This window comes from Falco peregrinus, chromosome 2, assembly GCF_023634155.1.
Source record: "Falco peregrinus isolate bFalPer1 chromosome 2, bFalPer1.pri, whole genome shotgun sequence".
In the NCBI taxonomy this organism is placed as follows: Eukaryota; Metazoa; Chordata; class Aves; order Falconiformes; family Falconidae; genus Falco; species Falco peregrinus.
In genome coordinates, this window is record NC_073722.1 from 64,597,323 (window position 1) to 64,623,212 (window position 25,890).

At 43.5% G+C, this 25,890-nt stretch overlaps 1 protein-coding gene across 8 annotated transcripts in view; it reads left to right on the top strand.

The window, feature by feature from the left end:
- The window catches only part of ADGRL3 (adhesion G protein-coupled receptor L3), a 342,991-nt gene that overhangs the window by 259,397 nt on the left and 57,704 nt on the right, over nucleotides 1-25,890 (top strand). For all 8 annotated transcript variants that reach the window (XM_055796415.1, XM_055796409.1, XM_055796407.1 and 5 more), the window contains 8 exons: nucleotides 975-1,158; nucleotides 1,976-2,098; nucleotides 4,096-4,304; nucleotides 4,989-5,165; nucleotides 15,766-15,975; nucleotides 16,488-16,708; nucleotides 24,116-24,182; nucleotides 25,603-25,694. In XM_055796415.1, the coding sequence (XP_055652390.1) occupies nucleotides 975-1,158; nucleotides 1,976-2,098; nucleotides 4,096-4,304; nucleotides 4,989-5,165; nucleotides 15,766-15,975; nucleotides 16,488-16,708; nucleotides 24,116-24,182; nucleotides 25,603-25,694 (1,283 nt within the window). The remainder of the gene's footprint in view (nucleotides 1-974; nucleotides 1,159-1,975; nucleotides 2,099-4,095; nucleotides 4,305-4,988; nucleotides 5,166-15,765; nucleotides 15,976-16,487; nucleotides 16,709-24,115; nucleotides 24,183-25,602; nucleotides 25,695-25,890) is intronic.

Consider the following 25,890-nt stretch of genomic DNA (forward strand, 5'->3'; position numbering starts at 1 on the left):
GCAGGTTAGGATAGCTTGGTGGCTAGAGAATAACCAGCACAATCAAAGTACCTTTTTTTTTTTCCTCTGCACAATCAGTTCTACCAACTGATACAGCTGGTTTGATTAAAAAACTTTAGTGAGAAAGTACTTGAGTCAGCTCTGATTAGTAACTAAGCTGGTGAGTTCGGGTTGAGCAAAACCTTCAGGTTGGGTAGGCTCAACTGCTGTAATTTTGCAATCAGGAAGCCAGTGCAGCTTTGTGCGATCCTGGATGCACATCCAGATTAACCTGTGGGAAGTTCTCCATGGGAGAGCTCTTTGTGCGTGGCAGCCCAGGGCAGAAGGTGCACCACAGGAGGGACTGAAGTTGTTACCATGGGGCTGACTCCTTCCTGAATGGAGCGATTTGAAATGTAGTGTCTTAACTAAATCTCTACAGGCACCTGCTGCTTCTCTCGATGAAGTTGTGTAACTCAGCTATCTCTGTGTTTTCATGACTGCCTGCCAGAGGTTATGTGATGGGAAGCGCTCTAAGGAGCACAGCCCTTGCAGATACTACATACATTTCTTGAGTGCCCCAGCCCTACTCGTGAATTCTGGTGCTGCAGGTATCAGCAACCTGCTTCACAGATGGTTTTTGAAACCTATTTTCGTGCGTGTTTCCTTAACGATTTTCTCATCTCCCCTCCGCCCCCGCCCCCAACCCCCTAATTCCTTCTTACTGCAAGCCCAGAGCTGCTGATCACAGCAGCAGGGAAGTGCTATTGCCAGCCTGCATTTAGAATAAAATGGACATTTCCTCCCTCTCCCATCCAATGGCATAAATGATGCCTAGCTCCATTGCAGGCTGCCCCGGTGGGTGGGGAAGTGAGATGTTGTCCTCTCCCTATAAACCGATGTGTGTGCAGGATGGGACTGAGCATATGTCAAAGGTCTCAATAGTGCTTTAGGTTCACTAGAGCCCTTTCTCACTCGATCCCTGTCCCTTGCAGGCCATGGTGGAGACGGTGAACAACCTCCTGCAGCCACAGGCTCTGAATGCATGGAGGGACCTGAACGCAAGCGAACAGCAGCGGGCAGCCACCAAGTTACTTGACACCGTGGAGGACAGTGCCTTCGTGCTGGCTGATAACCTGCTGAAGACAGACATTGTCCGGGAAAACACTGACAACATCCGTAAGGGACAGATCCTGTAAATACTGAGAGCAGCCAGAAGGAGAGTAAAGGCTGGGAAACCTGGCTTTGGTCTTGTCCCCTAGATTAACTGGAGAGCAATTTGTTGGATATGTCTTGGCCCATTGTCTGAAGGGCTTAAAAGTCTTTCCAAAACAGCCTAAAGGGATGAGGCAGCTCTCTACCCTTGAAAACCCATTGGAAATGAGCACCTAACCTGCCTTTATTACTCCTGGCAAAATTTGTGCTAGAGCAATGAGAGCACCGCTTCACAGGGAGATTGTTCATTGTAATGCAATTGTGTTTCATTTCATACAAATTTGTGTCTTTATTTGGCTGATTGTTGATTTTAATTAAAAAACAAGCATTATGGAAAGAACGAGCACTCCCGCTGTGCATATGTAAAATGAGAGCAACTCTTCTTTCTATTTCTATGAATATAGATCCCAAGCACTGATAACATTAACAGAAAGTACCAATCGCCACTGGCAAAGAACTAGCATTTTCAGATTTTCATTTTAACCATTGTCCTTAATATCCTGAGGTTCTTGTTTACAAGAACTGGTTGTCTTTTGTCTTCCACAGAGAGTAGAATTTATTTGCACTCTTTTTTTTTTTTTTTTTTTAAATTAAATTTAAAACTTCTTCAGGGCAAAGATTTAAAAAGAAATAGGAGCCCAAACAGAGTCTAGCATGAAACGTTGTAAGTTGATACCTCTGCCCTCAAATGGTCTGGAATACCATTTTGTAGCTCTGAGGTATCATGTCAAAGATTATTTCAGTAGAGATTTTTCTTAGTGTCGGTCTCTCTTGCAAACAGAGCTGGAAGTTGCGAGACTAAGCACAGATGGGAATCTGGAAGATCTGAAGTTTCCCCAGAACACAGGCCATGGGAGTGCCATTCAGCTGTCAGCAAATACCTTGAAACAAAATGGTCGAAATGGTAGGTCCAGCACCTCTAGCCGCACCAACCTCATAAATCAGTTGTGCTTTAAGCATTGTTTTGTGCTTAACCAGTTGTAAGTATACGATCAATTGCTATGTTAATATTTAAATTAACAGTAGTGTCAGTTGCTCAAGCCCTTGAGTGCAAGCTAAGTTGGCTGACTGTGAATGTATGTTACTGCTGAGTGATTCACAGCCTTCAAAAGTATTACATGCTGGTAAAGATGCATCAGACCCTTAAATGATGTGGCTGTTGGAGCACAACGGTGAGTCCAGAGAAGTGTTTTTAACTGCTGTTATCTGCAATAGGAGGCTTCTGATGGGATAAGAGGCTTGTTTGAGTACACTGCTTCACAGTGGGGAACTATACAAACATCTGAAAAGCGAGAGGGAAGAAACAATAGTAGCAAATATTAATAATGAGCAAACATGGCAGAAAAGGTCAATTAGTTGTTATGAGTCTAAATCTTCAATGCCTTTCTCTCTGAAGCTTATGAACCTCCTGATATAGTATAAATTAAAGATGATCTTATATGTGAATAGTCTTCATGCTGCCAAGCCATTTATTTCAAAACCAGGAATCTGAGCAAACACATTTGTTGATCTCTACAGCCCTGCTATAGACCGATTTCAAACTCCCCGGCTTTCTACCAATGGGCCCAACATACTCCTGTTCCTGAGTTCCTTTAAAATTTAATTTGTGTGCAGTGGGAAAGCGCTCTAGTATGGGCTTTGATAACTGCAGGGAAAACACGAGTGATAGGGTAGTATTACAGCCAGACCAGATGCGTTAAGCTGTTGAGAGACAAGTTTGGTCTGGTGGTTCAGAAGGAAAGTGTTGCCATTGGCTTCCTTGATGGGGTTTGGTACTTTTGCAAGTAGGATTTGAAGAAAAGTATTTCTCTTAGAGACAGTGTGAAGCCCAAGATGCGCAGCACAACTCCAGTGTGCAGGAGTTTCACTCCGCTAGTGGGCTTCGGAGATTTGTAGGGAAAGAGAAACTGTGTTGGCAGCAAGGAAGGGGAAGTCTGTATTTCTAAGCATGGTATCACTGGAGTTCTGGTCAAATCAGCAGAGTGCCATCAATTTGCACCAGCCTGGCACCTGCCCCGATGTGAACAAAGAGCTAGAAGTAAAATTATCATAGAAGGATTTAGGTCGGGAGGGACCTTTGAAGTCATCAGTGCTTCACTTTTCTCAGAAGCTGGGGTGATTCCTATAGAAACAAAAGAATACCTCCCCACAACTAGTACATATAAAGGCAAACTAATCACATTAAATTCTTCTTTACAGGATATGAAATAATGTGCAAAACAAAAGGCAAACGGGATGGTTTCAGATAAAAAGAATTGTCTGGTAGCCTGAGTTTTCTGCAGGCTCCCTAATGGTGTTTTTTTTGTGGAAGAGGGGGTATCTGATTGGCAAATTAAGAAAATAAATATGTTTTAAAATGAAATATTTGCAGTTTTGTTTTACCCTTCATGTGAGATTGGATTTGTGTTGGAAAGTTTTGGATTCCTTCTCCAAGATTTGTCCCCACACTTTTCTGAGGTAGTCTTAATTTATTAATGGACTAAATTACAGTGTTACACTGCATCTGCGTGACAGGCCAGAACCAAACACATTTCCAAAGCATAGCCTGGAGAATAAAGTGTTATGTCAGGTGGGAGATGGGCCACCTGGCCCCTTTTTCTCTGGAGCCAGTTGTACCCACTGCCACCAGAAATAAGCCCACCTTCTCTGTCTATTTCTGACCAATCTGTTGAGAACGGCAGCTCTGGCCTTCTTATCCATGGGCTGCTTGTTGCACCTCGTGGTGCTCATTGGGATTGGCGGAAGGTGAGTTTCATATGCCACATTTTGGTCCTTTCACATTTTCTCAGAGAAGTTTTAACGTTGGTTCAGAGAAGAGATGTGTCTTCTAAAATAAACAAACCAAAAAAACCCACACCCACCGTGCTGACCTGGATATCTAACCTTTTCCTGCTCTTCTAGGTGAAATCAGAGTAGCTTTTGTGCTGTACAATAACCTGGGCACCTATCTCTCCACGGAGAATGCCAGCATGAAGTTGGGAACAGAAGCAATGTCGACTAATCACTCCGTCATTGTCAACTCCCCTGTCATCACAGCAGCAATAAACAAAGAGTTCAGCAATAAGGTTTACCTGGCTGATCCTGTGGTGTTTACTGTCAAGCACATCAAGGTGAGTTAGTTTGAAAAGTGATTCTTTCCTAATATCTAAAACAAAGTGATGCAAAAGTTGGCTGATGTGAGGCCCCCAGCAGTCCTTGATTAGATTTTGAATTATACATTTGTTCCTTTGCACTCTGTGTTATTTATGGAGAATGTCTCTTTTACGTTACATTAATAAAAGTAAAGAAAGACTTTCCTTTGAGCTGATGCCCATTGCTCAGTTGCTGACACACATAATTCTGTAAATTAAAAACTACCACTATATTAGAATACACCATAATATTATTTTATCATGGTGGCAGGGAATATTAGGGGGAAGTGGAATTAGAGTGAAAGAGGACAGCTAGTCCTCCTGTTAGCCAAGCACAGTCATTGCAAAAGTTGATTGCTTAAAGCAATTAATTTCTCTGTTCTGCAATGCAAATGAAGCAATCTGGTTTTGAAGAGCTGGGTTTAGTCTATGGCTGAAATTAATCAAGAACAAAGAACTAAGTCTGCATTAGCAAAGAGAGCAGCAGCAGCAATCTTTCTCTGGTATCGGCAGGTAATACTTGACATATAAACCGCTGGTGTTTGTTTATCCAAAATTAAAGGGTGAGAGCTACAAAGTGCCTCTGGGGAAAAAAAATAGTGCGTTTAGAAATTTCTGAAACTCTTGTCATTTTTATTGCATTTATTCATTTCTTCCCTGCAGCAGTCAGAAGAAAATTTCAATCCGAACTGTTCGTTCTGGAGCTACACAAAGCGTACAATGACAGGGTATTGGTCCACTCAGGGGTGTCGCCTCCTGACAACTAACAAGACACACACCACATGCTCCTGCAATCACCTAACCAACTTTGCGGTCCTCATGGCACACGTGGAAGTTAAGGTAAGCATTGCAGATTCACAAGCTGCCAATGCAGTGGGCAGGAAAAGTGGCCAATGTAACATTGTTTTGTTACTGCAGTTGGAGCGGAGCAGGGAGATTGTTGTGTGACAGTTATTCTTAACAGTGGAAACCATCTGATGTAAATCTTCCTTCTGCTATATGGTGAAACAGGAGACAGTCACACCAATATAAAGCCTGCCTTGAGCTTCTGGCATGTGCAGCTCTGAGCTGAGGGTGATGAGCAGAATTAGCTAATGCCACATCCTTGGCTTACCAGTGCAGAACATCTCCTGGCTGGGTCCTTGCTCATGGGGTCCTCACTGTGCCACCAGGGAGTAGTGAGTACCCTGGGGGGTGGGACAGAAGTATGCAAAGCCTGCCTGGTGGGGCACAAGTTGTGTGTCCTGCTTGCAGCAGCTGCAGATACACTGCCACACATGTTTGTGTGAGGTGCAAGTGTGAAAGCAAAAGTATTCTCCAGCTTCCAGCTAAGGGAAAAAGATATATTCTCTGCATCTCGCTATGTGACAGTGAGCTACACATAAAAGGGAAGCTCCTTATACCATCCTGCCTAGACTGCACATCTACCTGAGCCCAGTACATAATCAGCGAGTTCCCTTGCCTGCATTTAGGTCCATGGTGTAATTCTGTTTTCCCACATGACTATCCCCACTGGAGCTAAAGAAGTTACTCCTGGAAGTAAATGTTCCTCATGGTAGCAGTAGCTTGGGGAGTGAGCTCATTCAGGATTTTATTCCAGAATGGGAGAATGTTTGAGATGATCCTCCTTTTCCTGAGTTGTCTTGGCTGTCTTTGACTGAGAACATCTCAGCTCCTGTAGAAAGAAGATGAGAAGGCCCTGGTGCCCAAAAGATTTTGGCCTGGTGATTCTCTGTATTGCAGTGCCTCCATTTCATGTGCCTGGCACTGCAGCAGAACCCACGGCTCTGAGCTAGATGTGGATCTGGCATCTTCCATGCAGGCAGAACATTTTGGAGCCACTTCCATGGCTGCATAACCACAAAAGCTATTACAGTTTTAAAAGACCTTTTCTCAAATAGTCTTCCAGTGTCACTCCTTTGTATATTTTTGTTTCGTTTGGTAATCTGAAGAGGAATGTGAAGAACCACAGTAAAAATATATATTAAAGCACCGACACACATGACGAAAGCTCTTCAAAAAAATAAATGGGAGCCTGGCAGCACATTTGCCACAACAGCTGGGGCCAGCTGAGGGGGACAGGATAGATCTGCTGCTGCTGCAGGATTACATATCCCTTGTGTTCTGCAGGAGTCACTACCAGTCCCGGAGACATGCTATTAAATGACTGTGGCATTATCCTGAGAGATGTCTGAAGAAATGGCTTATTCAGAGCACATGTTTACAGTTTAATGCCATTCTGAAGTCCAAGTCTATTTTTGCCATTTTCCTACAACTGCTTGAATTTTCAAAAGAAAGGTGTTTTGGCTCATTATCACCTGCCTGGAGTTAACAGATATACCGGAGTCACTGAAGTCAGAGGTCGCACCTGGGAAATGCAGATAGCTTTCCACTTCACTGGTGTGAATGAGGGTGATCCTTGCTGCGTGGTGCAGATAACAGGCTAGTGCCGAGCAAGCCTCTTCCTAAACTGCAAGCTGGTCAGCCTTGTCTGCACAGTATTTCACCCAAGCACCATTGGACTAGTAGCACTGGTGTTATCTTCCGGAAAGAGAAGTTTGCCCAGTGCTCAGATTGGGAAGAGCTACGGCTGGAAGCCTCCTGAGTGCCAAGCCAGCTGCTGATAGCTGGTGGGTGGTTCTGGGTGTTAACATGAGCCCACAAGACTTTCAGGTCATGTTTTGTCATTTGGCTGCAACAAAAGTATCATTGCTGTAAGAGCCAAATTGGTTCCACTTAGCTGACTGATGTAACCGGACAGCTTCCTGGCATGTCAGCTTTAGCGATGTCCCAGTCCGAGGGCAAAGGCAGGTGCGTACCATGCAAACATCTGCAACTCCTCCCTCTAGCTGCTAGTCACCTTGCTCTTCCTGACAGTACCATCCTGCTCCAGTCTGCTGGTGGAGCTGGCCGTGTGGCTCTTGGCAAACCCGGGGGGTGGCTAGTATGACATTCCTTATGCTGATGCAATGAGTTGATTTTAAGGTGTTTGCAGCAGAACACCTGCTCATTTGGAAAAGTGGAAGTTTTGAAATAAATGAGGGTTGTTGTCATTCACTGGCTCACACTCATCTCTCATAGGCATGCTTTTGAGCCGTTTCGTTGTCTCATGGCTTGTACGAAAAGGCATTCCTTGCTTCAAAGACCTTTAAGTGTTCTTGGAGGTGGAACAGTCCTTGAAGAGATGTTGCGTGCTTGTGCAGAACTTCTTCCAGCAGTGCTCTGGCCAGTGACTGGGATCTCTAAAGAGGACTGTCATACACATAATAATTAATAATATTTTAGGAGTTTTGCAACAGAAACAATTTTCTTCTGTCATTGAGACTTATACTGTACTGACTTGAGTTTGTTGGATTTTTGGATCCATAGGGAGCATCCTTTAGTGTAATAAGTAATCACAGCACCCCACCTAATGAAACTGAACGCTGGGCATCATGCGAAGCAGACATCAGAGTCCTGCTCCTTAATCAAAAGCCAGCACCAGTTTGACAAGTGTCACTTCTGGTCATGAATGATCTCCCTCCCTGGTAGCATGGCAAAAGAGCGTGTTCTCTGGAGGAGACCTCGATGGCTACTCTGTGAGTTACAGGCTGGGATTTAATTATTAGCAGAGTATATGTGGCAAGGCTGAGCTGGAAGGTGGCACCACTGAGGAGGTGATTGATGGCCGTCTGGCTCTTTAGCATGAAACAGCAATATGTCTTTGTCCAAAGGGGCAGAAAATTACATTGGCTGACTATGGTGGCAGGGATTTATTAGCGTGCTTCAAGAGCAGAAGTTGCTGGGATCAATTCTAGTCTTAATAGGACAGTACCCGATTAAGAGGAGGCAATTTTAATTTGAAGATGCTTTCTGCCTGTTAAAATTAGTTGGGCCCAGAGTTTCTTATTCACTCGTATATTTCAGTGGGGTAAATAATGGTGCCCTAGACCAAGAGCCTGCTGCGCACACGGTCAGGACTCATAGTTGCTGGGAAGAGTGATGAAGCAAACCTGCAGGTGCCCCTCCAGCTGCTGTCAGAGCCCCAGCTAGCATGGGAAGAGGACAGCAGAACCATAATGACCTATGAGCTGGACCTTGCCGATGCGTCCTCCTGGCAAGGGGTGACCTTGCAGACCAGCAGTGCTCATTGCCCTTTCAGACAATTTACCAGGAAAAATGAGAACCTCCATTTGAAGAGATATTTTAAGACATGGAAACAAATCACTGTTTTCATTATCTATGAAGTTCATTTGACCTCTTACAGAAAAGTATTACAGTCTTACAGATATTTTGTTAAATAATGAGATATGTTTAATGTAGATGAGACCTGTGTAAAATATCTCTCTATTGTTCGAATTGATAGGATATTTGTTATAACCATTTAATGCTATAAAAACATGGTGGTTTCTGTGCCATGGGACAAAGCCCATAGTTAAATAAACTATTCTACCTATGTAATTGCTGCAGAATTATTCAAAATTTACAAGCTGTTTCTCATATAAGCTTGCACATTGCATTATATTAATTATAGCAGATGCATCTTAAATGTACCATGGGAAAAATATGCAGCCAGAAAACATGTTTAGAGCTGGTGGGAAAATGCAATTAAAAAACCCACGCAAAACAGAATAAGCAAAGGTACCTCAGGGTAGATAAGTGTTGCTTATCAGTATGTAGTGAATGCCAGAGCTCACTCTTCTTTTAAAAATAAATAAATAAATAAAACAAGAAAGAAAGAAAGAGGGGGAAAAAAGAAAGCTGTTTTAACTGTAAAAATTAATTGGAAGCATTTGGATGTTATTCTATCCTACAAACATGTTACACCATGCTAATTATTTGGGGAATGGAAGCGTAAGGCAAGCTAAGGAGAGAAAGGAATAAAAATATATGAAGTCTAAATGGAATGCAGTGGTCCATTGCCTAAAGCAATACAGCCATTTCAGATATAAAGAGGAAGCTGAAGTTATTGCAGTGCTGGCTTACCCATATATTAGTACTTGTGGGACTGAAGAGCAGTGAATGAAAGCATAAGTGTGTGCAGGACTGCAGAAACATCCTAACTGCAGAATTAAATTACTGAAACCGCTGTGTAATGAATTTTGCAAGACAAATCATTTTGTACTATCAAAGGGGTTCATTCTCAAAAAAAAAAAAATTATTTACACAATGTAAAAAAATAACTTATTCTAAAATGTTATTGAAAAAGAACAATTTTAATTAAGCAGAAAAGTTATTAAATGTGCTTGTCTTCAATGAGATTTTAAAATTCAAAATACAGCAGTATTTGTATTTATTGTGTTGGGAACAAAAGTCTGACTTCGATGAACTCCCAAGGAGTTGTAAACAGCACATTTGGTTATACCTTAGGGCAAATATACCTATTAGGTCAAGAAATCTATGCCTGTAGGGTTAATTCAGAGTTGATAACTGTTGGTAACAGGCCTTGATCTTTTTGTGTAGGTGGGCAGTAAGTTGCTCCAGGGAGTTCCTTGAGTTCCCCAGCCTCAATTTGACACATTGGTTTGGGTTGAGCCCTAGTTTTGTCTTACTGTTTCTAGTTCTGTCATGCTGGATGTCTCACTGGTCCTTGCCTCTGCATTCCCCAAAGCATTCACCTGGATCTCAGGTAGCCATATTTGGGTGTCCAACCTGAGAACATTTAGAGGCTGCCTTCAGAAACAAATACTCCAAGCCCTTGAATTTGCAGTTTCTTAGCTCAGTGCTTAGAGGTGTCAGAAATTTGAGCACACAGCAGCTTATTAGCCACAGCTTGCTTTCCCCTCAGGCCAACAGGTACATGTTTGCTTAGCATCACACTTCTTGACTCTTCAATCTGTGAGCCAGGGCTAGTTGCACAGTGCAGAGCTGTGCTGCAGAGCATGGGGACAGCATTGCTCTGCAGGGTTTCCTGATCCTCTGTCCTAAAATGTGCAAATCCAGCAGCTCCCATAGGCAGGTGCTAAGCCTTGCCCTGTTTCTTGCTACCTCCTTCCTTTCTGGCTGAGAGCGGGTGAACACAAGGACCAAAGTGAAGGTATTGGCTGTGGTGTGGTGGAGCCATGTCTGAACTCTCTCCTGGCACCAGACTGCGTAAGACCACCAGTGCATCAGCAGAAGCTGATGATGCTGTCACCAGATTTTTTCTGGGAACTGAAATTAACCAGCCAGCAGCTTGCCTGGGCAGATGTCTACACTGAGTTTGGCACAGCCCCCGTATCTCATTTCTGGGGTTGGAGATGCCTTATGAGTAACCAGAGCTGCGCTGCTTTACTAGATCCAGCCAGCACAGGAGGGCAGGATGATGAATGCAATTGTTGTCCCAAGCCTCCCTTCCTCTACAGAACTGGATCTCACCTCAACTGCATCTCAGTTGCAGTGGGGTTGGTGAGTATGATGGAAATGTTGGGCTCTTGTCATGTGATGCATCCACAGCAGCATTTGTAACACATGGGGTGGTGAGGTCTGTACGCATTTCTCTGTGCATACCTGCCCCCGTATCACTTCATTGTGGCCGTGGGGATTTCTGCAGCTTGTTCTGGCTGCTGCTTCTGTCAGTCACTGGAAGGATGTTGCATTTGGGGGAGAAATTTGTGGGAAAAGATACTTCTAGGCGGCCTTCATCTTATCAAGGAAGGCAAAGGAGGAGGAAGGTGGTCTGTGTGGCCTGTGCAGAATATGAAGGCAACTTTGAGGACTGGGGGAGGGAGAGGAAAAGTGGCTAAACAACCTTACAGGACTGCCGAGGCATCTGAGTCTTATTTTGAATGGCCATAGTCAGAAGACAGTGATGTTGCACAGGGGCTTCAGGTGGTAATTAAGCTCTCTTTATTCCTGTGTTAGGACCTGATGGTGCCCATGACAGCATTGCCTTTGCAGAGCACTGTGGGGGTATGTACCAGGCCCACAGGTGCTGTGTCCACTGTGGGACAGGGCTGCCTGCCTCTCTCGGTGCATCCTTGGGGAAAAGGGAGAGGATGAGTGCTAAAGCAGTGGGATCCACCCAGCTCATATCATTCTTGGCCACAGACAGGGGAAAGCCCCCTTGAAACTTCTCGTGCTTGCATAGCCACAGCAGACAATGCCATTAGCCAGCCCAGACATGCTGTAAGGAGCCCTTGGGGTTTCCTCCTGGTCCATGTAGCCCAGCTGATGCTTTTGGCAAATCTACAAAACCATTTGCTTCTTAGCCATGAAACATTACAGCCAAGTTGTAGCAGTAATCCTTTCTCAACACTAGCAATGGGGGAAGAAGGGCAAAGGGAGCCCACATGGCCCCAGAGAGGTACAGATCCAAGGAGCACCATCAGCAATGCACAGGGGTTCAAACGTGTCCCGCTTGGGTCTCTGCCCAGCCCAGCACACTGCCAGCTCCCACCAGGCACCAGGCGGTCATAACTAAGCTAGTCAATGACATTGTGTTTTTATTTACTGCTTGCTTATTCCTCCACCCCCAAACATATTATTCTTTCCATTCCTGGAGGGACAGATTAGGCCAAGGAATGTGTCCTTTGCTGCTGGCAGCTCGCTTTGGTGGCTGTTTTCTTCTACTGATGTTTTTAATAAGGGAGGAAATGGCTGTTCATCTCAGGGAGAGCCATTCTGTCATAAGATGACATTCCCTGGGATTTGTTTTTATTAGCTCAGCTCTGGTGTACAGGTGCTGCAAGAACTGCTTGTTGATTTTCCCAGCCTGGATAATACCTAGGCTGCCTGCTCACCCTGCTGGGGTTGCTACCAGTGCTACCTTAACTCCTCCTGCACAGGTTACACTCAGCGCTCTCCTTCTGTCGCTCTTGGTCCCACTGGAGCAAAAGTGGGGCTTTATTCCAAAGCCAGGGAAGTCTTTCACTGGGCTTTGGGTCAGGTGCATGCTTAAATCATAAATGTAAAACATATTTAATATAGAAACCCTTTCACTGAAGTAGATTATTTTATTTCTTTCAGTTACTCATTAAGTTGTTCCTGTGCTGAAAATAATCTGCATGACAGTTTACCTGTAAAGCTATCACAACTTAGTGGTAAAAACCCCACTGGCTTGCATGCTGGGCCGTGTAGCACCGGTCTTGACAGCCATGGTGCATTTGGATAAGGAGGTGTTTGATTGGTGCTGTCAGGAAATTGCCCCTTGGATTAACATCTGGTACCCTCCGTGGGCTCTTCTGGTTGCCTAGGTCTTTGGGAAGATTATCCAGAAGCAAGAGTTGACTGTTACCAATACACTGGTGGTTTCAGATATATTTTCCATGCCTTAGGGACTCTAGGGCTTGCAGGATGCTGGAAGAATATCATTAGCGCGTACGTCAAAGCTATTTAATCTTCAGTCAGGGAGTGCCTGAACAGTGCTGGGCAGGGTAATGAGAAGATTTGCTCCTCTTGCGTGTCTCTGCAGTTGAGGGACCAGGCTCAGAGACTGTGACCCAGGTACAAAATTTTGGTGTGCTATTTATCATATTTAACCCTGGAACGCCGTACACCAACTGTGTAATTTAGGTACATTGCTCCCTTATTTGTCACATAGCAATTGGGTGGTGGCAAGAATAGTCTCATAATATTGAGGAATGATTACCACGATTCCTCCTTTTCCCATATTATTCTGCTTTGTAGCCTGTGGCAGTACAGTGTTTTACAAGTTTCAGTCTCCAGCAAAAGGCAAATTCCCTTTTGTTGGACTTGCGTAAAAGCTGTGGGTGTGCCTGGCCTAGGGGCACTTGGCACTGCCATGGGAAGGCTGTCAGCCTTGCCAGCTCCTCCCTGGCTCGTCAGCTCTGCCATGGCACCTGAAATTGGGCATCCCAAACAGGACAGTGCACCCAGCCTTTGAAATCCAGCTCGCTTCTCTTGGACTTTACTAGAATTTACATACCCCCACCCCCCACCCCAAGGTGTTTTTAAATTGTTCCAAGTTTATTATTGCTTTTTGTTTGTTCTTTTGTGAGTTGGTTGAGGTTGGGAAAGGAAGTTGTAATTACGGAGAAGTAGATTTTATGGTTGTTTTCCAGCGCTCCAGGGATGGATGTAATGTACATAAAATCAGTATTATCATTGCAATTAATATTAAAAAGAAGAGTAATAAGAGTGATAATAATACCGCAGCACTAAAGTCTGCATTTCTTGCTAAGTATGGTGAGCTTCGGGGCAAATGGCCCTTCCCTGAGGAAGACCAAACTAGATGACAGGATCCCTCTCCAGGAGCAAAACCACTTCTAATTCCTGCATTGTGTCTTAAAGTCAGCAGAATTATAGTTTTGTGATAGAGGTACAGGAGCTGAGACCTGTGAGATTCATCTCATGCAGGGGAAGAAGCCCTTGAAAAATTTTCCTGTGCTAAGCTAACTTTGTCTTGGGATAGATGACTCTGTGCTGTTGGCTGCATCTGGATGTTATGGCCAAAGTCTGCCTGGTTTCTTTCTGCCTGCATCTAGGCACATCAGCTGCTTTGCCCCACTCACACAGCCCAAGAGCTCTTGGTCACTTCAGCCTGACAGGGCGATCTAATCAGGTGAGCTGGTGGGGCTGGTCAGGGAGATGTTCTCCTGCCATTCCCCAGCAGCCTTGGTTGAGAGAAAGAATGATTTGCAAGGTACAAGGTTTGTATTAACATTTTTTCACACTGAGTTAAGAGGGATGCATGAGCTGGAATGACACTGAGATAAAGCAGTGCATGGCCGCCAGAAAAATGACATGCACTTCATCTTCTCAGTTTTCTGGGTGCTGCTGAAGGAGCTGCCTGGAATAGGAATTTCTGTCATGATCTACAGTAAGCACATAATGATTTCTTACCTCTCAGTTGGACTTGCAACCCCTAATTCCTTAGATATTGGAAACAGGAGAGCTGCAAGAGCATTTGGGGAAAGAAGCCCTCATCTCTCCACCTCCAAGTCTCCCTAGAGAGAAAACTTCCAGCACAAAAGAGATGGAGCTGAAAGTCGCTCCCCATGTTTCATTATCATTTGATGCCTATCACTCATGCTGATAAAGCTGAATTGCTGAAAGGTTTGAGTTGTTTCTCACAGGTGATGATATAGCAGAGTGTATATCAGGAAAGGCCTGACATTTGATGTGGCTTTATCATTGGCAAGCAAGCAAAGAAAATGGATAAATTAGTCACCTTTTCCCTCCGTCTGTCATAAGCTTTTATCCCATGGGGAGGAAAATGTTTCCAGTTTTTCCTGGCTTTTGTGTGGCACTGTTGTATTTGCCAGCCTACATAATGCCTAAGTCATCAAAGTGCCAGAAGTGGAGGGGAATGTGAATACCATTTATAACACAGCCTGGTGGACCACAGAGCTGGGTTTCAAGCCTCTCTGGTCCTTTTGAAAAGCCCCCAGAGATTTCCAGCCAATCTTCCCCTCAGCTCGTTGACTCTAACCACTTAGGCCCAAGCAGCCATCTCATGACTCACCATGTATTTCTTATGTATGTTTTACTAAGTAATGATATCACTAATTTCACCACATCTGGTGGAAACTTGGGAAGTTATGAGTGAATTTTACAGCCTGAATAAGATGGTAGGATACCCTCAGAGTCAGGGTGCAGCACCCCCCTCCTCTTTCTGGGAGCGAGGTGGAGTGTAAGCCCAGGAGCAGTCCAGTGACGTTCAGGATCGCCTAACTTTGCCACTGCAATGGCCATGGTTGCAAGGGTTTGGGGTAAAGCCATGTTACAAGTCCATCACAGGGAATCACTAACTTTTTAGGATGTCTTAAAATCATTGTTCTGCTACAATTTAAAAGCAAATTCATGTAAAAAGTTCTGTCCTTTTTGGTTTGGTTTTTTTTTTTTTTTTTTTTTTGGCTAGCATTCTAACTTACAAGAAGTTTCAAAATACAGCTCCAGAGTTTGAAAAAGAAAAAATCAAACTTTCTTTTGCCTTCCCTGGTGAAAAAAAACCCCAAAAAACAACAAAAAACCCCAAGATATTTAAGTGATCTCTCTCTGTCTGAAGCCTCCAAGCTCATATGTCTTTGTGAATGTTTAAAGAGAGTCTTTTTTCAGTGTTGGTAAATGGTTATAATGGACTTGCGGTTGTAATCTCCACAATGCTGTTAGCATGAAGCATTTTTACACTTGAATCACAGTGTTCAATGGTTCTTTGTACTGTGTGTCCGCTCCTTTGCCGTATTTGCAAAAGATGGAGCTGCACACAAGGCTAGCTATGACATCTCAGTATTTTCAGCAACAGCATCATTGTTTCTAGGATATTTTGGGGTCTGAGTCTGTTCAGAGCACCTGCAGCTTGCCAGATGCTTTGGAGTCTGTATTTCAGATTGCAGCTTTCTTGATGCAGGATTCAAATCTAGGTCCATTTAGACTTTTTGCTACTGGTCCCTTGCGCCACAGCTTGGTGAGTGTATAAAAGTATTTGGGGAAGGGTCTTCAGACAACCTTACTCTGTGTCTAAGGTGGATTAGAAGTCATGCAGGATGCAACTGATGATTTGTTTTTGGTTTTATCTCAGCACAGCGATGCAGTCCATGACCTGCTCCTAGACTTTATCACGTGGGTTGGCATCTTGCTCTCACTAGTCTGCCTCCTGATCTGCATCTTCACCTTCTGCTTCTTCCGTGGGCTGCAGAGTGACCGCAACACGATTCACAAGAACTTGTGCATCAGCCTCTTCGTGGCAGAACTCCTCTTCCTTATTGGCATCAACCGAACTGACCAGCCGGTAAGAAGCAAATCACTTTCTTCTCCTGCTGCAGTCTCCCGTCTCAGTGTGTATGGGATGTTTAACCATGCAGTGAGATATATTCTAGCACAGCCTTAATTCCATGCGTGAGTCCTCACAAGGTTGGGCCCCTGGCTGTTAACGGGGAGTCAAATGCTGATGCCTGCCATGATATCAGAGGTTGTATGTGCATTGTTTGTAAATAATGTGTGTGTGTGTTTAATAAGCAGGCTGTAAAATTTTGCTTATACTATGTACATCTCTATATGTTTATTTGCCAGATTGTGTACATACCTACCTTTGTATATTTGAATGTAATTAATATACGCAGAGATGTGTCAGTTTTAAAATAGTTCATGCACATTTTCCAAGCGAAAAAAAATGTTCTTTTGGAGAAAGGAAGATAAGAACTCCCTCATCCTTATAAAACCTCCCAGTAGGAGTAATCCTGACTGTTGCATTAATTCAACACAGTACAAACACCTTCCTTGCTCTTTTTAATCTGCACACAGATTGCCTGTGCCGTCTTTGCTGCCCTCCTGCACTTCTTCTTCCTGGCAGCTTTCACCTGGATGTTTCTGGAGGGAGTGCAGCTCTACATCATGTTGGTGGAGGTTTTTGAGAGCGAACACTCCCGGAGGAAGTACTTCTATTTGGTCGGCTACGGCATGCCTGCGCTGATTGTGGCAGTATCAGCAGCGGTGGACTACCGGAGCTACGGCACGGACAAAGTGTGAGTGGGGCTTAGCAATGCTTGCACCTGGTCAGGAGGAATGGCAGTCAGGACAACAAAGGGAAGTGAGGAGCCCAGAGACCTGGCAGGCAAAGGAGGCTTGTGCAGACAGAGCTCAGCCATGAGGCATGCCTTGCCTTATCTCTGTGTCTCCAGCACAGACCATGATGATACAGCACCAATTCCCCACTGCGAAATGTTTTACAAAGGTGTTTTCTTGAGGAGGTCAGTTGGGGAAAATTTTTATCACATCATTGCATAACATCAGGAGAGGTGGCTGTCCCAAGTCGCAGTTTGGTGCTGTATCAGGTAGGTCATCCTTCTTCTCTAACCAAAGAGTATTTCTCCTTTGGATGATGAAACACTGCTTTCTTCTTCCACTTTTTTAAGTGTTCTATGAAATTAACGGAGCCTGCAAGTGAAATAGGGGGTGACTGTGGAGTGCGTTAGACTATTTGCAAATTGGAACAGCTACATCATTTATCATATGAGTATTCTTAAATGTTTTCAACATTGCTGAAACTGGTATCAAAGCACAATTTAGATGATCGTGCAACACTGTCTAATGGAAAACAAAAGGAAAATTGAGCCTTTGGTTTTCTTTGCCAGCTTTGTTACAATAGTACTAACAATGGGGTTTTATTGACTTTTTTTTGCTTTTCCTTGTCAGGCTACCTTTTCCTTGTCGTTTTAACTGAGTTAAGGGTTCAGTCTGAAGGCATACATAACAATAAGATGGTGGTGTTTTTAAAGCTGTTTTTTAGCACAGGTTGGGTCAGACCATAGCAGCAGTTGATATTCTGTTAAATTCAACTGCAACATTTTTTGCCTGAAACGTTATTGGTATATACGAATGCAATTCCTTGCAGAAGCAAATCTGTAGAGCAGTGGAGCTGCTCATGATCAGTTACTGTGCCAGCAGTTAAGCTTGGATCCCAGCTGGATATTTGCACTGTGTTTCTCCCATGAGTAGGAGAATAGCAACCTGAATTTGTATAAATGTCATACTTTGTGGAAAGGGAATGGCCCACACAGATAAAGGTAGGAGGAAGTAAGTTTTCAAGGATCTCTACCAGTTTATCCAAAGTAGTTTAAGCAACTTTGACAGGCCTAGGGGGCAAAGAAAAATAATGTAACAGCTGATTACAGTTTTTGGAGAAGACTTTTCCATCAGCTGCCACCTGCTTTCCGCCCTGGCCAACTCTTCTGTTCATATCCCCTCTTGAGCAATATATAAGCCCTCATTGAATCAGGTATTGAAACGTTCTGCCTTGTCCCTTTAGACAAATTTATTCTTACTGTGGTGTTTCTATGGAGGACCTGTCTCTTGACAGTGGCCTACATGGGGCATATTGAGCCTCAAACCTGTTAACGGCCAAAGGGCCGTGAGCCCAGCTCCCTGGAAAGCCAGCTGAGATGCTTCTGCATATGCAGTTGCTGGAGTTGTACCCCAGCAGTGCAGTTTGCTTTCTGGTGTTTTAGTGGCTGCCTTCCATGCTGTTCACCCTGGGACTTCCGCAGTGTTACCGTTGCAGGGCTTGTAGCACCGGGGCAATCCTTTTAACTTCTCTCTCAACATTTTGGGCTGCCTCCCAAGAAAACCCACCATTGCAGCTAGTTTGTGGTAAGAGCTAGCACCAACTGTGTTCTGTTACAGTGCTCTGTGACTGTTGGGTGTTGAAAATGTCTTCATTCGCTGGTAGTTAAAGGGACATCCCCAAGCCCAGGGTATTACTTTGGATGTGAGACAGCAGTTGATTTGCATCCACCCTCATCTTTGCAGAATTCCTCATGATGCTCTGTAGGGACAACCAGAGTACCAGTGTAGATGGTGGGAGATCGCAGCATGCAGCAGGCTGCTGTAGAGAGTGGGAACATATGGCACCTAACCACAGCTCCATACAGCACTGTGGCAGCTTTGCATTGCTGAAATGTTTCTGCTCCTGTTAAATGAATATATGACCTTTCTCAGGCATAGCAAAATAAACATTTTCCATGGGTTACACTGCCTTTTCCCAGCAACCTTGGGTGCCCAAATGTTTCCATGGCATGGGAGGTACAACCAGAAAATTTGGCTGAAATTCACTGGAGGCAAACAACAAAACTTTGCTATCTTTGTGTTGAGGAGGCAGCAGTTCTTTGTCTGTGCCAGTAAAATCTCTTTCCTTCCCCACAACATAAAGTACTATTTTTAATGATTAAACTTGTATATGTAATATTTTGCAAATAAATATTCACAGAGATTTGCAGAGCCTAAAATATTTATTTATAATCTCTGATTCCAGAGTGCACAATTTTATCACGTTCTCATAGTGGAAAATAAAAAACATACAATATGTTTTGTATAACTATCATGCTCCATCTGGCTGATGGATGATGATGTATTTTTCTGTATAATGTTATTAGAAGTGTAGAACTGATTAGAATTTGTTGTGAACTATATGCCAGGCATACATAATTTGATTGCAAGAAGTTGCTTGGTTTTTCCGGGTTTTGTAAAACATCCTCTGGAATATATTACTTGCCTCCCTCCATTATTTATTGCATTTGTTTAAGCAGGACTTATGGAGCTGTTAGTGTTGTTTGTTTTTTTGCTTGGCATTTGTTGCCACCATTCATACATCTCAGAATGATTTGCTCAGACACCCAACATAGGTTTTCTTGATTTCATTTTCTTTTCTAAATGCAACCTTCCTGTAACATATACCCAGATTACATAGCCAGGAACAGGCAGTTGTTCCTCTCTCTGTTCATTGCTTGTTGCTTCTGATTTTCTGAAGCATTGCTTGTCCTAGTATTCATATTGGTGTTTTGGAGTAGCTATCCAGTAAAGAAACTCTCTCTTACAATTATTTATTCCAAAGATTGGAATTAATCCTTATCCTTTTACTGGTTTTTTTTGTTTGTTTGTTTGTTTAAGAGCAGTTCAGACTGCTCATATTACCAGATTAATTTGCTTTCAGAATCAAAAAGCAGTGTAGTGATTCCATTGAAAGATCATCCCTTTCAGAACAAAAGGGACTATCCATGTGAGCAAGCTGAGCCGTGTTAGGCCCTTTCCCTGAAATAAATCAGAAATACTGCACCTCACCTTGTTCTGGTTGTAATTTCTAAAGTAAATGTGAGAAGCAGGAAGCCCCACTGCAGACAGTGTGGTTCCCCAACACTGGCAAAGCGATTCTGGCAATGCTTATATGAACGTCCAAGTGACCATTTCTTATGGGCCAGGTCTTCAGCTGCTGCGTCTTAAATGGCTGTGTCTCAAGTTTTGCTGCGAAACTCAAAATACTCTGATTGCAGTTTTATAAATTCCATCATTTGCCTTGTCCTGTGTGTTAACTAAATCCATCCATCTCCTGGCCAAATCTGATGTCAAACATAGTGGTGGGCAATGCTGTGAAGTGCAGAGGGAAAACAGCATTTGCAGTTGCTGTTACTGTTTGAAAAGAACTTGTGTCTAAAATTTAGTAAAAGCTGGATTCAGACTTTAGCCCTCCTTTTGAGGGCACTCACTCAAGTAGCAGGCCATCCAAAATTGACAGCAGGAAGCTGTTCCGTATTCCCATACTGTCTTGGGTTTCGTATCAATGCCTCTTACAAATCTCAGAGGAAAGCTCCTATGCTTTGAGTGGTTCAATATATTTTAGAAAACAGACTTGTAGATATATTCATCTGCTGGTAATCAAATTCATCATGACAGGAATCTCTCTCTTGTTTCTCCTCCCCTCTCTCCCCTTTTGATATGCTATAAAGCAGGATATACATGGTAAGCAATCTAGCTGTCAGAAAGCAAAATATAAGGCTGGTGTATGTACACAGCCTCCAAGTCCATCAGCCAGCCACCGACATTTTATGCATGTTAATGTTGCTTGGAAAATACCTTCTAGCCCTATGGTCTGTCTTGGGGTGGCTCCACTGAGCTAGTTTTGTTTTCAGTGTTCACGCTGGGTATTTGGAGGAGGAACCATGAGCAATGTGGATGCTGAACTGCATTAGGCAGAACTTACATTGCATCCTGGAAAGGCACATCTTGTGCATACATATCCCACTGCAGCACCCACACAGGAGGCTGTATAGCCACTTGAAACAAACCACTGAGCTCCTATGAACAACATGATATGTTTAGGGCTCTTCAAATTTTATGGTCCAATGGCAGCTAATGATTGTTTATTGGTTATATTTAATGCACACCGGGGATAGTTCAGTATTTGATTTCTCTTCATGCAGAAAATAGAGTAAACTCTTTGTAGTCTTTATTACTTGGGAAAAGCTTTAGGTGAATGTAGCGACTTCTCACGGTGGAAAAGGAGGAAATGAAAAAGTAAAGGACAGTGGCACCACAGAGCTCATTGCGAGCACTGAATATGCTGGTGTGACTCTTGGAAGAAGCAATGGGGTTATGAGCAGCGTTGCCTGCATCCGCAGATTTTCAGATAGTCTGCTCTGCCTTGTACTGAGTCCTGAAGCAACTCATTTGATTAAGGCAGTGTAGTCTAAACTGGTAACGCGGCGAGTCCACGTTCACGGTGCAGCTGCACATGGGGGGTCAGAAGTAACTCAGCAGCCCAAGATTAGCAACTTTGGGAAGCGAGTTGCCTGATTGCTTCCTTGTTTGGAGGAGCTCATTTATGCAGCTCATTGTGCATGTGGGTTTTTGTCTTTTAAGGAAAGAAAAGCTCAGTGTGGTACTTGTCTGATTAGCAATTTACAGCTCCTCAATGCAATTGGCGGGATGCCTGTGTTTTGATGTTTTGGTCTTAATTTGCATTTTTAATGAGGTATGACTTAAATGGGTTCACAGTGGCATCTCTTCCTGATGTCCACAAAAAAACCCTACCAGTCTTTAAAGTCCCTCTGTGGATTAAAGGCAGTCCTGCAGCTTTCTGTTCACCCATGACTGAGTGCCATACACCATTTCATAGAAAGGTGGTTTTTCTATTCAGACAAATAAAAAATGACATCATGTTCTTTAGAGCATTCAGAGTGGTGACAAAAAGCCTTGTCTGGTTTTTGCAAGCTTAGGTGTACTCTTGCTTAGATGGAGCCGTCTCTTGTTAGCAGGGAACCCTTTTGCTCCATGCCTGTCCCCCAGTTATCCCGAGGGCAGAACTGGGCTTCCCTGTTTCCAATCCACAGCATCCATCTTTTGTCACTGAATTGTGCTACAGAACTGAAGAGACATTTTTTTAAAAATTTCATCCATTTGGCTGACTGAAAAGGAAACCAGTTGCTTTGCATTTCTTTGCTCAGCCAGCACAGCCTTTCCCTCATGCTGGATTTCAGCTTTCACTGATTTTCTCCATGTCCCAATTTGTGTGCATTCAAAACCAACTGCATCAGATGTGACCATATGCCTGGCCATCATTCTTTAAAGAGTAAAGAGAGAGTGTATGTCTTTCCTCTTCCCTCTGTTTTCCAAGAGCCAGCTTTCTTTTGGGGCTGAAGGAGAACCAAGTTGCTTGTCAGTTAAAATACGCTGTGCTCCCAACTCCTGTGCAGAGGGGCTGGGGATTGTTTTGAATTTTAACTGGCAAAAAAGTTCAAAATGTTTTAATTAAAAAAAAAAAAAAATCAAAAAACCACCACAACCCTCTGGGTCCTCTCCCACACACCAGCACGCTTATTATCAGTAGAAAAAAGTTGTGGGGCTGCGTATTCCCTGACATATATGTGGCAGCTGAGGCACAAGCACAAGTTACACTTTTTTCCTATGGTGTAGGGTAGGTGTAAAGTCTGACATGCTGTGTAATGTGTGAGCTGCTGCGATGCGAATATCTTTTTTCAGGGATGGCGGGAGGACTTTTTCCAGGGACTTAATTATCCTTGAAACCTCTATTCTCTGTCAAATCTAGTTGCAATTGGGTGACATTTCAGATGTTATTATGGGTGATACACAGATGTCATGATCACATAAACCCTTTCCTATAGGAAATCAGACTCAAATGGTTTCTACTCACTTGTGTTGTTCCATTACCAGCTGCATCTAAATCACCTTGAACTTCAGCAGTCACAGAGGAAACAAGATTTCCCTGCAGTTGCTCTGAAAGCCTCTGTTTGCCTCTTGCATTAAGATTTCGATGCTGTCACATGAAGATTTTGGATGAACAGCTGCAGAGGCAGTTCAGGAGTAACGGTCACGGAAGTGGGTATTTTAATTTGTGATGAATAGCAGTACAACTATATATATATCGATACATCTTCAGCACTGACGAGACCTGAAATTTATATGGTATTGGGAGGGAAGTGAGAAGCTTTCTCTACATTTTTAAATTTATTCATATCTTGGCTTCTCCCAGTCAGAGAGGTCCAGGGCATGTTTTATTCTCTTGGCAGGTGGCTCCTGCTGATCTCTTCCACGGAGCTGCTGGCACAGACCTTTCTGCCTGTTGCAAAGTCCGTTGGAAGGGAAAAAAAATTCAGCATGTGCACCAGAGCTGTCATTTGTGAGAGATGCTATCTCTTCCACCATGATAAATTAATGTATACAGTTGCTGTCACTTGCTTAATTACGAAATTCCATTGGATGTTTAGTATAAGAGTGGTTTTGTGCTTTCTTAGTCCTCTGTGTATAAATGGAGCTGTGATTTGCAGTGTTGCAAACACGACAAGATATTATTATTTTAAACATCGTGCGAAACTTTCTTTGAATTTATATTCATCTGTCTTGTAACCAGTCACTTCCATTTTATCTTCCTGTCACCTGGAATGAACTAGGAATGGAAATGTAATTTCCCAGGGGTCTTAAAAAATGTGGGGAGTATTAAATGCAGTTGAAATTAAGTGATTAATAATTTAGTTTTAGGCCATGAATCAACTTCATGTGATAGCACGTACCATATGCAACCCTTGAAACATTAGTGGAAACAAAACACTCTGGAGGTTCAAGGAAATAAAGTGCTCAAAAGGGGAAGTTGCTGAACCTAATTAAACCTCAGCCTTCTGTTATCCAAATCGTGCTTCCTATTTGCACCAAATTTGCTCTGATCTGCTGGCCTGAGAAATGTCATCTTGCTTGACAGTTGACAGACAGCTTGTGTTGCATTAGAGCTGAAGAGGGAAGAGGAGCTTAAAGCGAAGAAGCAGCTCCATGGTTCCTCATCAGACCCCTTTTTTAAACCCCCCACAGTTTTAAGGTTTTTTTCCCTACAGATGCAAAAAAGCGCCTTAGCAACTAGGCCTTGTGCCATTTTCTTTCTGCTTCCTCCAGAGGTAATTATCTTACTCCATCAATAGCACTGTCAGAAATTGGGCACATAATTCAGCATTTAAATGAACAAGCAATGTAATATTTCCTGTCTCCCACCGGCATGTTTTGCAGCTCCCATTCTTCTCTGTCACTTGCTCACTCCTGATGTATGTCCTGGGTGCAGTCCTTGAATGCCTTCTCTTCCCTGTGTTTCATTACAGATGTTGGCTCCGACTTGACACCTACTTCATTTGGAGCTTTATAGGACCAGCGACCTTGATAATTATGGTAAGAACTCCTAATTAACTACTCCATCTCTCAGGTCAAGAAATAAAACTTTTGCTGTCCCTTTACACTTTATCTTTAATTTACACAGATTAATTTGAGAAAGGCATGTTCTTCTTTGACCCCACCTGGCACAAGCAATTAGACCCTCGTTATGAGCAGGCTCTTGGCATTGCAAAATACTTGCTCAAAACGGGCTGGGGAGCTTAGGAGTGGACACTTGCAGAGTTTGGTTTCTACCATTGAATGTTTAGAAATGCCAAACTCTGTGTTGATGCCCCTCACTGCCACCCCCCACCCCCTGAATTCCAGAGTGAAGCTTTGCCTTGATCATGCAAAAAAAGAGAAATTGGCGCAGACAGGGGAGGGAGTGGGGGCTGGGGGGATGAAATAAAGTCCAAACTGGAAGAGCGGTTTGGTGGGGGTTTTTCCACCCTGGCAGACGTTGAAACTCGTGCGACTTCACAGTTAGCACGTTGCTAGCGTATAGGCTAACACAGCAGCAAGGTAGAGAACCCAACTGTAGAGGCAGCTGGAGTTTTCTTATACTTTAATCACTACAATATGGCTTAAATAAACCATCCTTTGTTTTGAATAGGCTACAGTTTGGCTAACACAGCAAACCAGGCGCTCTCACTTCAATGCAGACATTGTCCCTGCTTCTTCTGCAGCTGGGGGCCGTTTCAGCAGCCTTCCACATCAGGGAGGGGGCCATGCCACCAGCTGCAACTACTGGATTTTTTTCCCCTCAAGCAATTCATTCATAAAAAGATATCTTCCCTTTTTGATTATGCCTCAAACCCTGGCCTGGGCTTATGGGGGAACTCCTTTTGAGGAGTTGGCAGCCTTGTTAAGACTGAGGCATTGAAACACCATCACATCTTTTACAAAACAAATCAAACTATTTTTCCTTTTTATTTTTCAACTTTGCATTGTGCTCAGCATCTTTAGCAGTTGTGATTACTCTTTACCACCTCCTCTGTTACACCATATTTAAAAGATATATTCACAGAAAAAGATGCTTTTTTGCTTCATTTCAGTGGGGCCAGTTAAGCAAGATGCTTGGAATGATTTTCACAACTGTACACCTCTCAGACACAGAAGAGCCATTACAGAACGTATTTTTAATTTTCCATAATGTTGTTTGAAGCACTACAGTTGATGTTGGAGCCAGCCCTGTATCAGTAACATATGCAGTGCCACAGCTTTGGTAACGCTGTGGCATCGCCAGTCCTGCAGTCTACAGGCCAGCTCACAGTATAAAATGCTTGGCAATTTTCTGTGCTTCAGTCACTATAAAACTGCAGTGAGAGCTAATTTTCTACAGCAACTCATCTGTTACACAGAAGCAGAGGACTTTCTCCCCATCACATTGTGCCATGTCACGTAACCCTTTTTTTTTTTTTCCTCCCCCCCATTTCAGCTTAATGTCATCTTCCTTGGGATCGCTCTCTATAAAATGTTTCATCATACTGCCATACTGAAACCTGAATCTGGATGTCTTGACAATATCAAGTAAGTGGCTGGGTTTTTTTCTTTCTCTTTGCCTGTTTCTGTCATTTGCTGTTTATGCCCCCCTTCCTCTCTGAGGAGCGTACAGTGATAACCAGGGGCAATACTTTGGTTATGGTGCTGCAGAACAGTTTCTAATAGGTACCAATAAGTGGCTGATGATGAAGCATTGTCTTTATTGGGATTTGGCAGCCAGTAG